Source organism: Drosophila nasuta, chromosome 3, assembly GCF_023558535.2.
Source record: "Drosophila nasuta strain 15112-1781.00 chromosome 3, ASM2355853v1, whole genome shotgun sequence".
Classification (NCBI taxonomy): domain Eukaryota; kingdom Metazoa; phylum Arthropoda; class Insecta; order Diptera; family Drosophilidae; genus Drosophila; species Drosophila nasuta.
The window spans coordinates 27,522,535-27,538,192 of record NC_083457.1 but is presented as its reverse complement, the minus strand read 5'-3'; the positions used below and the strand labels follow the sequence as shown (position 1 = coordinate 27,538,192).

Below are 15,658 nucleotides of genomic sequence, written 5' to 3'. Positions count from 1 at the left end.
ATTCATTAAACCAGTTTTTCATAAGGCTATAGGATGGCGCTTCATCGCCATACAAAGATTTAAGTTCATCGTTACACTTTTGTCGTGTTTTTGATTAATCGTTTATCGATATCAAACATAATACACGTAATATAAATAATATAAAAGTGTATGACATGTATGACATACATGACGTGTATGACATGTATGATGTGTATTACATGTATGACATGTATGACGTGTATTACATGTATGACATGTATGACATACCTGACGTGAATGACATACATGACGTGTATGACACACCTGACATGAATGACATACATGACGTGTATGACATACGTGACGTGTATGACATACCTGACATGAATGACATACATGACGTGTATGACATACGTGACGTGTATGACATACATGACGTGTATGACATACGTGACGTGTATGACATACATGACGTGTATGACGTGTATGACATGTATGACATTTAAATTCGCGTCAACGGCTTAGGTAATTAATTTCAATTTGTGTTGTATATTGTGTTTAAATTGCTCATTCGATCCAATTCGGTTTTTATTATTCGATTACATGCGTGCTAGCTGGTGTAAAGTGATTTTTTTTCTTTTTATTCCCGCTACCCATAGGGTAGAAGGGTATTATAACTTTGTGCCGGCAGGAAATGTATGTAACAGGTAGAGGAAGGCATCTCCGACCTTATAAAGTATATATATTCTTGATCAGCATCAATAGCTGAGACGATCTAGCCATGTCCGTCTGTCCGTATGAAACACTGGTTCTCGGAGACTATAAGAGATAGAGCTCAATTTTGTTTATATTTACGCACAGATCAAGTTTGTTTCAAATTTTTGGCACGCCCACTTCCGCCCCCGCAAATTGAAAACAAGTAAGAAAACTTCAGTCAGGTGTGTTCGACTGTGAGATACCCGCTACCAATTTTGAATAAAAGAAATATATTTTGCGGTATTATTCTCAAAATATACCAAATATACTGCAAAATACTACAAATATACCAATTGGTATATGTGGTATATCGATATAGTACCGCATTCAAAATATACCATAGACGGATCAATATACCAGATTGTCAGCCAAAGCAACTAAGACCCCTAGTAAGTAGGCGTTTTTGCCCATGCAAAAGTATTTCTTTAATAGCTTCGACAATTTTTATCTGACCGCAACCAAATTTTCAGGAACTACTTCATAACTACTATAGTTACTATTATACTATATATACCAAAATTCGCAACTCTAGCTCTAAAATTACGCTTGTACCTGTTACATACATTTTCTGTCGGCACAAAGTTATAATACCCTTCTACCCTATGGGTAGCGGGTATAAAAAGACCAAAGAGAAACGAGAAAATGTTGTACATGCAATAAAATCGGTCATCTCGCGCGCGACTGTTGAAGTAAATCGAAACCAAATGAGAAGAACGGACAAAACGAAAATAAAACACATATGAAAAAGAAAGCACTAAATGTATGTGAAAACGTGTACAACATAGAAGGAAAAAGTAATATGTAATAAAGTAAAAGTAATATCGCCTCGCGATTTATTCGCGCGCGATTCGCTCGTAATTCCCATGCGATTTATTCGCGCGCGATTCGCTCGCGATCGCGTCTGTGTGTCTGTCCGCATGAACACCTAGATCTCAGAGACTACGAGAGATAGAGCTATTGTTATGTTTGCACGCAGATCAAGTTTCAAATTTTTGACACCCCCACCTCCGCCCCCGCAAATCAAAAAAATCGAATAACAAGCGTAATTTTAAAGCTAGAGTTGCGAATTTTGGTATATATAATAGTAACTATAGTAGTTATGAAGTAGTTCCTGAAAATTTGGTTGCGGTCAGATAAAAATTGTCGAAGCTATTAAAGAAATACTTTTGTATGGGCAAAAACGCCTACTTACTAGGGGTCTTAGTTGCTTTGGCTGACAATCTGGTATATTGATCCGTCTATGGTGTATTTTGAATGCGGTACTATATCGATATACCAAATATACCGTTTGGTATATTTTTTAGTATTTTTGCAGTATATTCGGTATATTTTGAAAATGATACCGCAATATTTTGCCTTTATTAAAAATGGGTAGCGGGTATCTCACAGTCGAGCACACTCGACTGTAGCTTTCTTACTTGTTATTTATTGTAGGGGATTGGGGGGAACTGGAGTAGTTCTTGCTAATTCTTCTGTTGATATTAATCTTCACGATACATATTATGTAGTAGCTCATTTTCATTATGTGTTATGCAATTATGGCTGGATTTATTTATTGATACCCTTTATTTACCGGATTAACTTTTGTTAAAAATATCAATGTACGCATATGAATATCGATAACTAAAAGTAGCAGTGCATTAACATTAACATCTGCACTGCACATAATTATGTTAACTAACATTTAATATACACAGTTGCGAATAAATACTTAAAGCAGAACGACGTGTTTTATTTTACGTTTCAGCCAAGACTTTCTTGCCGAACCAACTAGGTTCAACAGGTTATGGGCCCAGGCACGGCTTGGTATAGAAGTGCGCAGTTACGAACTGTGGTGAAATTATAAAGACATTCGCAAGGAATTGTGGTGTGACACAAATAGCAAAATGAGTGCGATGTGTCAAATAGAAAAGTTGGAGGACAACAATTATGATGCTTGGAGCATCCAAATGAAGAGTGTGCTGATACATGCAGAGCTATGGGATGTTGTGTCCGAGGATCCACAAGGCGGCGCAAGCGAAGGCGCCAATAGGACGGCAATGGATAAGAAGGCATTGGCCATGATTATGTTGATTGTGAAGCAGAGAACGGCACGGGTATACACACTCAACCGGTGCACCGGTTACTCATGTGCCTTTTCGGTATACTTGCACTCATAAGTGTGAGTAGCCAAAAATACACATACTCATGAGGCTTATACTCATGAGCAATAAGTGTATCGAAAGGCTTACACTCATGAGTGCAAGTGCCGAGGCATACTCGGCAATTTGCGATCGGTGATTCTATGCACTCGGGTAAAGCCGGTGCCGGTGGTTATGGGTAAGTGTATCCGATACACTTGGTAAAAAATTATGAGTGGACCGGCACGATTGTATGTATGTATATACATATGTACGTTTGTATGTATGTATATTGAGATGCAAGAAATGCCGTCTTGTTATTGCTGGTGCGCTGTTCTTGCACTCATTTTATTTCTTGAAAATTTAAATTCGAAAACTTTTTTTTGGCTTTGTGTAGTGTATTTATTTGATGTCTTATATAATTAATAAAAATTTAATTTAATTTAAAGATTAAATAATAATTTAATGAAGAATTTTTATATATTGATAAGGAACAAAACAAGTAAAAATACAACTAATCAGATTTAGAAAATCCGGGTTTTATAAAGTGAAATTTTACCTGTTTTATGAGTTCTTGGGTTTTTACCTGTTTACCTGTTTATAACACTATTGTAAATGCCTATATAATTACAAAAGGGTATTTTGGAAATTTGTGCAATTTCCATAAATTTCAGGAAAAACCACCTGATATTTTATTTGACCATTTGTCAAAGTAAAAAAACACCCAAAAATCATTAAAAGAAGTCAAAAGTCATAAAATCTACCCGCGAGCCGCGACACACAAGCATCAATAGGGGTGGGGGAAAAACACCCGAGTATTTGCCCGAGTGTCTGATCAAACACTCAAGTGTCTGAGCAAGAAGCCAAAATAGCGGCTTATCACTAGAATTGAGAATAATCTCCAATTAGGAAGTATGGTGTTGCAGTAAAAGCTTCTAACTTTTTTATTTTAAATTCCCTTTTTATTTATACATATATATATATAGTTTAATTAAAACCTTACATTTTTATTGTAAAAATAAAATTAATTTAATTCAGTGTCATACTCTAAATATAAGCTATTTGAATAAAAAAATAATAAAAAATTAAATAAAATCAAAATTCAAAACGTAAATATTAATAAATAAATCTTTATTATTATTTATTATGTATAAATAATAAAATTTGTAAATAATTTAACTTTTGATATAAATAATCGGCGAGAATTAATCGCAGCGGCGCGAATAAAGCATCTCTCAAACCAGAGCGATTATGATGATTAACTTATAATCATCCACTTTTATTGAAAAAATATTTATCAAAAATCATCACATGTGACGTGTATGCGTTTAGCTTTTTATGCGTAATGTCTTTCTTCAAATGTCTTTTGCCATTCTCACGTGCACTAATGTAAACAAGGGCAAAAGTGAAGCTGCATACTGAATGCGTACAAAAACAATTGGAGGAGAAAAATGAATATGGAGCGACTGATCGAGCTAGTAGAAAAAAATAAAATATTGTACGATTCGGAGCACCCCGAGTATAAAAACAATAGTAAAAGGAACGAGATATGGGACGAAATTGGATTGGAGCTGGAAGAAAGTGGTAATTATATTGTTTTATCAAATCAAGTTCAGTTTTTGTACAATGAAACAGTTCATACATATATTTATGGCTGTGTCCAATTGTACTAAAACTGTCTCCAGTTGCAAGGAATCTGTGAAAAGAAAATTATTTAGTTTTTATATTTTTAGGAAATGAAATTAAAAAAAAATGGAAGAATTTGAGGGACAGGTTCGGAAAATCTTTGAAGCCCAGTTCACGGCACGCTGGTAAGCCGTGGATTTGGGCGAATAAGATGGAGTGGTTACGTCCATATATGTGTTCAACATATAATAGTGAAGAAAGAGAAGAAGGCGAACCAGAACCAGAAGCTGAAGCACTTTCGTTGGTGTTAACCGACGAGAGCATCAATGGGTTTAACCCAAGGGCTACGTCCTCCATAGAGGATATACACCAAATTTCAAAGTCGCAGGGGTCAGACGCATAGATATGTTGTTTTTGGCCCATGCGAAGACCATCAAAAAATTTTGCCCGAGAAGACAGGCGCAAATTAAATTTAAGATCGCCAAGCTGATAATGGAGGAGGAATTGGCGGATCTAGGAGAAAATTCACTTAATTAGTCTCCCTATTTCGAAGTTTCTGCATCAATGGGATAATATATACAGCTGTGATCTTTGAAATAGCAGTACGACAGAGAAAAGACTATGTAACCGTTTTTTTTTTTGGTTATTCCTTTTTGTTAGTTGATCGCTAGCACATTGTTTTTGTAAAATGAAGCATAAAGATAAGAAAACAGCAAAAACCCCGTTAGATTTGATCAGTTTTTCTGAAATTTTGATATTTTTACCCAAGTGCACCACTTTTGGGCTGAACATTAGAATAGCAGTTTTTTCTTTTCTTCCACTAAAAAAGCCGAAATTGTTTTTAATTTTATGAAAAGTGAGTTTAATTTGGTTTATTATTGTAGTTTATACGACAATACACTATAACTATAAAACTATAACTATAAAAACAAGTAAGAAAACTACAGTCGAGTGTACTCGACTGTGAGATACCCGCTACCCATTTTGAATAAAAGCTATATATTTTGCATTATATTTCTCAAAATATACCAAATATACTGCAAATATACTAAAAATATACCGAATGATATATTTGGTATATCGACATAGTACCGTATCCAAAATATACCATAGACGGCACAATATACCAGATTGTCAGCCAAAGCAACTGAGACCCCTAGTAAGTAGGCGTTTTTGCCCATACAAAAGTATTTCTTTAATAACTTCGACAATTTTTATCTGATCGTAACCAAACTTTCAGAAGTCATAAATACTATAGTTATTATTGTATATATTTCGGAACTCTAGCTTTAAAATTACGCTTGTTATTCGATTTTTTTGATTTGCGGGGGCGGAAGTGGGCGTGGCAAAAATTTGAAACAAACTTGATCTGCGTGCAAACATTACAAATGTTGTCGAAAAAAATTATAGCTCTATCTCTTATAGTCTCTGAGATCTAGGTGTTCATACGGACGGACGGACAGACACACAGACGGACAGACGGACATGGCTATATCGTCTCGGCTGTTGACGCTGATCAAGAATATATATACTTTATAGGGTCGGAGATGCCTCCTTCTACCTGTTACATACATTTCCTGCCGGCACAAAGTTATAATACCCTTCTACCCTATGGGTAGAGAGTATAAAAATCGCAGCGGCGCGAATAAAGCATCTCTCAAACCAGAGCGATTATGATGATTAACTTATAATCATCCACTTTTATTGAAAAAATATTTATCGAAAATCATCACATGTGGCGTGTATGCGTTTAGCTGTTTATGCGTAATGTCTTTCTTCAAATGTCTTTTGCCATTCTCACGTGCACTAATGTAAACAAGGGCAAAAGTGAAGCTGCATACTGAATGCGTACAAAAACAATTGGAGGAGAAAAATGAATATGGAGCGACTGATCGAGCTAGTAGAAAAAAATAAAATATTGTATGATTCGGAGCACCCCGAGTATAAAAACAATAGTAAAAGGAACGAGATATGGGACGAAATTGGATTGGAGCTGGAAGAAAGTGGTAATTATATTGTTTTATCAAATCAAGTTCAGTTTTTGTACAATGAAACAGTTCATACACATATTTTATGGCTGTGTCCAATTGTACTAAAACTGTCTCCAGTTGCAAGGAATCTGTGAAATGAAAATTATTTAGTTTTTATATTTTTAGGAAATGAAATTTAAAAAAAATGGAAGAATTTGAGGGACAGGTTCGGAAAATCTTTGAAGCCCAGTTCACGGCACGCTGGTAAGCCGTGGATTTGGGCGAATAAGATGGAGTGGTTACGTCCATATATGTGTTCAACATATAATAGTGAAGAAAGAGAAGAAGGCGAACCAGAAGCTGAAGCACTTTCGTTGGTGTTAACCGACGAGAGCATCAATGGGTTTAACCCAAGGGCTACGTCCTCCATAGAGGATATACACCAAATTTCAAAGTCGCAGGGGTCAGACGCATAGATATGTTGTTTTTGGCCCATGCGAAGACCATCAAAAAATTTTGCCCGAGAAGACAGGCGCAAATTAAATTTAAGATCGCCAAGCTGATAATGGAGGAGGAATTGGCGGATCTAGAAGAAAATTCACTTAATTAGTCTCCCTATTTCGAAGTTTCTACATCAATACATATACAGCTGTGATCTTTGAAATAGCAGTGCGACAGAGAAAAGACTATGTAACCGTTTTTTTTTGTTATTCCTTTTGTTAGTTGATCGCTAGCACATTGTTTTTGTAAAATGAAGCATAAAGATAAGAAAACAGCAAAAACCCCGTTAGATTTGATCAGTTTTTCTGAAATTTTGATATTTTACCCAAGTGCACCACTTTTGGGCTGAACATTAGAATAGCAGTTTTTTCTTTTCTTCCACTAAAAAAGCCGAAATTGTTTTTAATTTTATGAAAAGTGAGTTTAATTTGGTTTATTATTGTAGTTTATACGACAATACACTATAACTATAAAAACTATAACTATAAAAACAAGTAAGAAAACTACAGTCGAGTGTACTCGACTGTGAGATACCCGCTACCCATTTTGAATAAAAGCTATATATTTTGCATAATATTTCTCAAAATATACCAAATATACTGCAAATATACTAAAAATATACCGAATGATATATTTGGTATATCGACATAGTACCGTATCCAAAATATACCATAGACGGCACAATATACCAGATTGTCAGCCAAAGCAACTGAGACCCATAGTAAGTAGGCGTTTTTGCCCATACAAAAGTATTTCTTTAATAACTTCGATAATTTTTATCTGATCGTAACCAAACTTTCAGAAGTCATAAATACTATAGTTATTATTGTATATATTTCGGAACTCTAGCTTTAAAATTACGCTTGTTATTCGATTTTTTTGATTTGCGGGGGCGGAAGTGGGCGTGGCAAAAATTTGAAACAAACTTGATCTGCGTGCAAACATAACAAATGTTGTCGAAAAAAATTATAGCTCTATCTCTTATAGTCTCTGAGATCTAGGTGTTCATACGGACGGACGGACAGACACACAGACGGACATGGCTATATCGTCTCGGCTGTTGACGCTGATCAAGAATATATATACTTTATAGGGTCGGAGATGCCTCCTTCTACCTGTTACATACATTTCCTGCCGGCACAAAGTTATAATACCCTTCTACCCTATGGGTAGCGAGTATAAAAATCGCAGCGGCGCGAATAAAGCATCTCTCAAACCAGAGCGATTATGATGATTAACTTATAATCATCCACTTTTATTGAAAAAATATTTATCAAAAATCATCACATGTGGCGTGTATGCGTTTAGCTGTTTATGCGTAATGTCTTTCTTTAAATGTCTTTTGCCATTCTCACGTGCACTAATGTAAACAAGGGCAAAAGTGAAGCTGCATACTGAATGCGTACAAAAACAATTGGAGGAGAAAAATGAATATGGAGCGACTGATCGAGCTAGTAGAAAAAAATTAAATATTGTATGATTCGGAGAATGGGGAGAATGGGGGAAAGCATACAGGTCAAAGTGTCTGATTGCATTCAACTTGGTGAATGCCAGCACGATTCCTGTCACTGCTCTCTTCAAGCCGACGCACTACCTCCACGTGGTTCTCCCTGGATTGTCACTCGACAGCCGTTGAGTGGCAAACTAAAGCGCGCGACGAGAGTCCTAACTCTACTAACTAGGTTTTGGCGTAGGACTTGGAATCCACCCATGTAAAACACAATTTCAGTGAAGGAAGCAAGAAAAGCCTCGGAAAGGAACCGATCTAACGTTGACGACCATAGCAAGCGTAAAAAGGACAATGATTTGAGAGTATGCACCTGGAACGTACGAACATTGTACAGACCTGGTGCTGCTCAACAACTAGCAGATACCCTCAACAAATGCAGGGCTGACATCACTGCTATCCAGGAGATGCGATGGATAGGACAAGGCTGCATAAAGAAGAAGAACTGTGACATATACTACAGCTGCCACCCAGAACGGCATGAATTTGGTTGTGGTTTCGTCGTAGGTGCCAGGCTGCGGCGCCGAGTCTCTCACTTTCGGCCAACAAACGGAGAATTGCAACGATCCGAATTGCTGCCAAATTCTTTAACATCAGCCTGATATGCGCACATGCCCCAACGGAGGAAAAGGACGATGCCACCAAGGACGCTTTCTATGCGGAGCTCGACCGAGCCTATGGCCGCTGTCCTTCCCATGACATTAAAATTCTCCTCGGGGATTTTAATGCCAAGGTAGGACGACATCTTTGGTGCCACCGTCGGGCGATTTAGTCTACATGAGACCACCTCGAGCAATGGTCTCAGATTAATAGGCTTTGCAGCTGCGCATAATATGGTAGTTCGTAGTACCGGATTTCGTCATTTGGACATCCATAAGGCATCTTGGCTCTCTCCCGATCGACTGACCAGAAATCAGATCGATCATGTTGTGATCGATGCAAGGCATGCATCTAACATACTCGACGTGCGATCCTGTCGGGGTCCCACCATCGACTCCCACCATTATCTTGTTGCAGCTAAGATTCGCACACGGCTATGTGTGGCGAAGATTGCACGTCGAAGTGCGTTAAGAAGGCTGGACATCGGAAAGCTGCAATCACAACAGGCGAAGAATGCATTCTCCACTCACGTCTCGGGGCTATTAAGCCGAGCACCTTCAATACCTGAAGACATAAGCGATATGTGGGCGCTCATATCTCACTCTCTGCGAGCTTCGGCAGAAGAAGTGCTTGGATTCCAGCGTCCTCTAACAAGGAATCCATGGTACGATCAGGAGTGTCATGACGCAACAGCTGCAAAGGACGCCGCCTACAGAAGAACACTGCAGGCTGGGGCGACACGAGCTATTGTGGATGTCTACAGGTCGAGAAGAAGAGACGAAAAACGCCTTTTCAGACGCAAGAAGAAAGAGCAGGAAAGGCGAGAGTGTAAGAGCGTAGAGAGCAGCAGATGCAGAAATGAAGCACGCAACTTCTACCAGAGGGTCAAGCGTCTGACCCAAGGATTCAAGACTGGTGCTGTGGCGTGCAGGGACGATGATGGAAATCTTGTCACAGAAGCAGATGTCGTGCTGAAGTTATGGAGGGATCACTTCTCGAGTCTGTTATCTGGCTCAAACACAGACTCTGAAGACTATGATCCACGAACCCCAATCTATGGCACTGATATTGAAGTGCCAATCCCAAGTCATATCGAAGTCAAGGATGCAATCCAACGGCTTAAAAACAACAAGTCTGCAGGTGCTGACGGCCTGCCGGCAGAATTGTTTAAGGCAGCTGGTGATATGTTGGTAGGGAGCATGCACCAACTAATCAGTAAGATATGGCTCACGAAGAGCATGCCCGAAGATTGGAACCTCAGCATGATCTGTCCCATCCTGAAGAAGGGTGATGCCACGTTGCGCACCAACTACCGCGGAATTAGTCTTCTTCCAGTTGCATACAAGGTCCTAACGAGCGTATTGTGTGAAAGACTGAAACCCCATGCTGAAGCACTGATTGGACCTTATCAGTGCGGGTTCAGGCCTGGCAAGTCCACCGTTGACTAGATTTTCACCTTGCGCCAAATCCTGGAGAAGTCTTACGAAAACCAGATCGACACGTACCATCTCTTCGTCGACTACAAAGCCGCATTTGATAGCCCCGGCGAGATCGCCTATATGCCGCCATGTCTGAGCTTGGTATACCAGCAAAGCTGACTAGACTTTGCAGAATGACATTGAGCAACACCATCAGCTCTGTCAAGGTAGGATGTGGCCAATCCGAAACCTTTACTACCAAGTGTGGCCTCAGACAAGGTGACTCGTTGTCTTGTATACTCTTCAATATTTTAATGGAGAGTATTATAAGAAAGGCTGGTGTACATCGGACGGGCACGATATTAACCAACAGATGTGTCCAGCTCCTTGGTTACGCTGATGATATTGATATCATTGGCCGCACCAAGCGTGATGTCACAGGAGCCTTCGGGGCTTTTGAGAAGGAATCAGCGAAAGTAGGAGTAGCGGTGAATATGGAGAAAACAAAGTTTATGGTGTGCTCTAGCAGAGAATCGCGGCGTCTTGATTCTCAGCTGACTGCAGAAAACTATAGCTTTGGGTCCGTCAAGGAGTTCATTTACCTAGGCACTGCTATAACCAGTACAAATGATGTCAGTCTGGAGATTAAGCGGAGAATAACACTTGCCAACAGGTGTTACTTTGGGCTCAGTAGGCAGTTCAATAGTAGAGCTCTCTCGACGCACAAAAACCACACTCTACAAGACGCTCATTCTTCCAGTACTCCTATATGGTGCGGAGTGCTGGACAGTGACGCAGTCAGACGCAGCTGCTCTTGGAGTGTTCGAGAGGAAAATTCTTCGTAAAATCTTTGGTCCAATCTGCGTGGATGATGTTTATCGCATCAGATATAACCATGAGCTGTATGAGCTGTACGGTGATGTTGACGTGGCCAGTCGAGTGAAATCTCAAAGACTTCGCTGGCTGGGCCACGTTGCCCGTATGGATGAAGACGCTCCGGCTCGTAAGGTGTTTGATGCGTAATTGTTGGGACACGAAGGAGAGGACGACCCCGAACGCGTTGGCAAGACCAGGTGATGGAAACCCTGTCCACACTTGGTGTTACCAACTGGCGAAGGCGCGCTCAGGACAGGGACGCGTGGAGGCACATTACGCTTCAGGCTGAGACCCAATAAAAGGGTTGTCATGGCCAAATAATAAATAAATGATTCGGAGCACCCCGAGTATAAAAACAATAGTAAAAGGAACGAGATATGGGACGAAATTGGATTGGAGCTGGAAGAAAGTGGTAATTATATTGTTTTATCAAATCAAGTTCAGTTTTTGTACAATGAAACAGTTCATACATATATTTTATGGCTGTGTCCAATTGTACTAAAACTGTCTCCAGTTGAAAGGAATCTGTGAAATGAAAATTAATTAGTTTTTATATTTTTAGGAAATGAAATTAAAAAAAAATGGAAGAATTTGAGGGACAGGTTCGGAAAATCTTTGAAGCCCAGTTCACGGCACGCTGGTAAGCCGTGGATTTGGGCGAATAAGATGGAGTGGTTACGTCCATATATGTGTTCAACATATAATAGTGAAGAAAGAGAAGAAGGCGAACCAGAACCAGAAGCTGAAGCACTTTCGTTGGTGTTAACCGACGAGAGCATCAATGGGTTTAACCCAAGGGCTACGTCCTCCATAGAGGATATACACCAAATTTCAAAGTCGCAGGGAGGAGAAAAATGAATATGGAGCGACTGATCGAGCTAGTAGACAAAAATTAAATATTGTATGATTCGGAGCACCCCGAGTATAAAAACAATAGTAAAAGGAACGAGATATGGGACGAAATTGGATTGGAGCTGGAAGAAAGTGGTAATTATATTGTTTTATCCAATCAAGTTCAGTTTTTGTACAATGAAACAGTTCATACACATATTTTATGGCTGTGTCCAATTGTACTAAAACTGTCTCCAGTTGCAAGGAATCTGTGAAATGAAAATTATTTAGTTTTTATATTTTTAGGAAATGAAATTAAAAAAAAATGGAAGAATTTGAGGGACAGGTTCGGAAAATCTTTGAAGCCCAGTTCACGGCACGCTGGTAAGCCGTGGATTTGGGCGAATAAGATGGAGTGGTTACGTCCATATATGTGTTCAACATATAATAGTGAAGAAAGAGAAGAAGGCGAACCAGAACCAGAAGCTGAAGCACTTTCGTTGGTGTTAACCAACGAAAGCATCAATGGGTTTAACCCAAGGGCTACGTCCTCCATAGAGGATATACACCAAATTTCAAAGTCGCAGGGGTCAGACGACATAGATATGTTGTTTTTGGCCCATGCGAAGACCATCAAAAAATTTAGCCCGAGAAGACGGCCCAAATTAAATTTAAGATCGCCAAGCTGATAATGGAGGAGGAATTGGCGGATCTAGAAGAAAATTCACTTATTTAGTCTCTCTATTTCGAAGTTTCTGCATTAATGGGATAATATATATGTATGTACATAATAACAATATAATATATAATAATAATAATATTATGTTACAATAAACCATCACAAAAAATAAAATATTTAATACTCACGCATTTTTCTTTTTCTTCTTCTAATAACAACGTTAAAAAAAGCACATCTTTATCTGATGCAGACATTTTTGCGAATAAGTTCGCCGCGGTTTATTTGCGCCGCTGCCGCTGCGATTTTTTCGCTCTGGTTTGAGAGATGCTTAAAGCTCTTAAGCTACAACTGCTTAAGCGAAAAAAATTTGAGGGACACTTTCCCAAAATATTTGAAGACCAGTTCACGGCACGCTGGTAAACTGTGGATTTGGGCGAATGCAATGGAGAGGTTTCGCCCATATATGTCTTCATCAAATGGAAGTGAAGGAAGAGAATGCGAACCAGCAGTTTCATTGACGGATGAGGACAGCACCGATGGGTTTATCCCAAGGGCGACGTCCTCCGTTAGGGATTTAACTCAATATCGGAGCTCAGACGAGTTAGATATGTTGTTTTTGACATTGAGCAACACCATCAGCTCTGTCAAGGTAGGATGTGGCCAATCCGAAACCTTTACTACCAAGTGTGGCCTCAGACAAGGTGACTCGCTGTCTTGTATACTCTTCAATATTTTAATGGAGAGTATTATAAGAAAGGCTGGTGTACATCGGACGGGCACGATATTAACCAACAGATGTGTCCAGCTCCTTGGTTACGCTGATGATATTGATATCATTGGCCGCACCAAGCGTGATGTCACAGGAGCCTTCTGGGCTTTTGAAAAGGAATCAGCGAAAGTAGGACTAGCGGTGAATATGGAGAAAACAAAGTTTATGGTGTGCTCTAGCAGAGAATCGCGGCGTCTTGATTCTCAGCTGACTGCAGAAAACTATAGCTTTGGGTCCGTCAAGGAGATCATTTACCTAGGCACTGCTATAACCAGTACAAATGATGTCAGTCTGGAGATTAAGCGGAGAATAACACTTGCCAACAGGTGTTACTTTGGGCTCAGTAGGCAGTTCAATAGTAGAGCTCTCTCGACGCACAAAACCACACTCTACAAGACGCTCATTCTTCCAGTACTCCTATATGGTGCGGAGTGCTGGACAGTGACGCAGTCAGACGCAGCTGCTCTTGGAGTGTTCGAGAGGAAAATTCTTCGTAAAATCTTTGGTCCAATCTGCGTGGATGATGTTTATCGCATCAGATATAACCATGAGCTGTATGAGCTGTACGGTGATGTTGACGTGGCCAGTCGAGTGAAATCTCAAAGACTTCGCTGGCTGGGCCACGTTGCCCGTATGGATGAAGACGCTCCGGCTCGTAAGGTGTTTGATGCGGTGATTGTTGGGACACGAAGGAGAGGACGACCCCGAACGCGTTGGCAAGACCAGGTGATGGAAACCCTGTCCACACTTGGTGTTACCAACTGGCGAAGGCGCGCTCAGGACAGGGACGCGTGGAGGCACATTACGCTTCAGCCTGAGACCCAATAAAAGGGTTGTCATGGCCAAATAATAAATAAATGATTCGGAGCACCCCGAGTATAAAAAACAATAGTAAAAGGAACGAGATATGGGACGAAATTGGATTGGAGCTGGAAGAAAGTGGTAATTATATTGTTTTATCCAATCAAGTTCAGTTTTTGTACAATGAAACAGTTCATACACATATTTTATGGCTGTGTCCAATTGTACTAGAACTGTCTCCAGTTGCAAGGAATCTGTGAAATGAAAATTAATTAGTTTTTATATTTTTAGGAAATGAAATTAAAAAAAAATGGAAGAATTTGAGGGACAGGTTCGAAAATCTTTGAAGCCCAGTTCACGGCACGCTGGTAAGCCGTGGATTTGGGCGAATAAGATCGAGTGGTTACGTCCATATATGTGTTCAACATATAATAGTGAAGAAAGAGAAGAAGGCGAACCAGAACCAGAAGCTGAAGCACTTTCGTTGGTGTTAACCGACGAGAGCATCAATGGGTTTAACCCAAGGGCTACGTCCTCCATAGAGGATATACACCAAATTTCAAAGTCGCAGGGAGGAGAAAAATGAATATGGAGCGACTGATTGAGCTAGTAGAAAAAAATAAAATATTGTATGATTCGGAGCACCCCGAGTATAAAAACAATAGTAAAAGGAACGAGATATGGGACGAAATTGGATTGGAGCTGGAAGAAAGTGGTAATTATATTGTTTTATCAAATCAAGTTCAGTTTTTGTACAATGAAACAGTTCATACATATATTTTATGGCTGTGTCCAATTGTACTAAAACTGTCTCCAGTTGCAAGGAATCTGTGAAATGAAAATTATTTAGTTTTTATATTTTTAGGAAATGAAATTAAAAAAAATGGAAGAATTTGGGGGACAGGTTCGAAAATCTTTGAAGCCCAGTTCACGGCACGCTGGTAAGCCGTGGATTTGGGCGAATAAGATGGAGTGGTTACGTCCATATATGTGTTCAACATATAATAGTGAAGAAAGAGAAGAAGGCGAACCAGAACCAGAAGCTAAAGCACTTTCGTTGGTGTTAACCGACGATAGCATCAATGGGTTTAACCCAAGGGCTACGTCCTCCATAGAGGATATACACCAAATTTCAAAGTCGCAGGGAGGAGAAAAATGAATATGGAGCGACTGATCGAGCTAGTAGAAAAAATAAAATATTGTATGATTCGAGCACCCCGAGTATAAAACAATAGTAAAAGGA

At 39.5% G+C, this 15,658-nt stretch overlaps 1 protein-coding gene across 1 annotated transcript; it reads left to right on the top strand.

The window, feature by feature from the left end:
* Window positions 1-4,288: 4,288 nt before the first annotated feature.
* Window positions 4,289-10,639, top strand: LOC132788138 (uncharacterized). Its single transcript, XM_060795456.1, has 5 exons — window positions 4,289-4,421; window positions 4,571-4,853; window positions 8,949-9,174; window positions 9,320-10,399; window positions 10,490-10,639. The coding sequence occupies exons 1-5, from the start codon at window positions 4,289-4,291 to the stop codon at window positions 10,637-10,639; spliced, it is 1,872 nt and encodes a 623-aa protein (XP_060651439.1).
* Window positions 10,640-15,658: the final 5,019 nt, after the last annotated feature.

Excerpts from the sequence above, each read along its gene's own strand:
- LOC132788138 (XM_060795456.1), top strand. The coding sequence starts at position 4,289 with ATGAATATGGAGCGACTGATCGAGCTAGTAGAAAAAAATAAAATATTG. Across the intron at positions 4,422-4,570 it reads ATTGGAGCTGGAAGAAAGTG|GAAATGAAATTAAAAAAAAA; the intron begins GTAATTATATTG and ends TTATATTTTTAG. Across the intron at positions 10,400-10,489 it reads CATACAAGGTCCTAACGAGC|ATTTTCACCTTGCGCCAAAT; the intron begins GTATTGTGTGAA and ends ACCGTTGACTAG.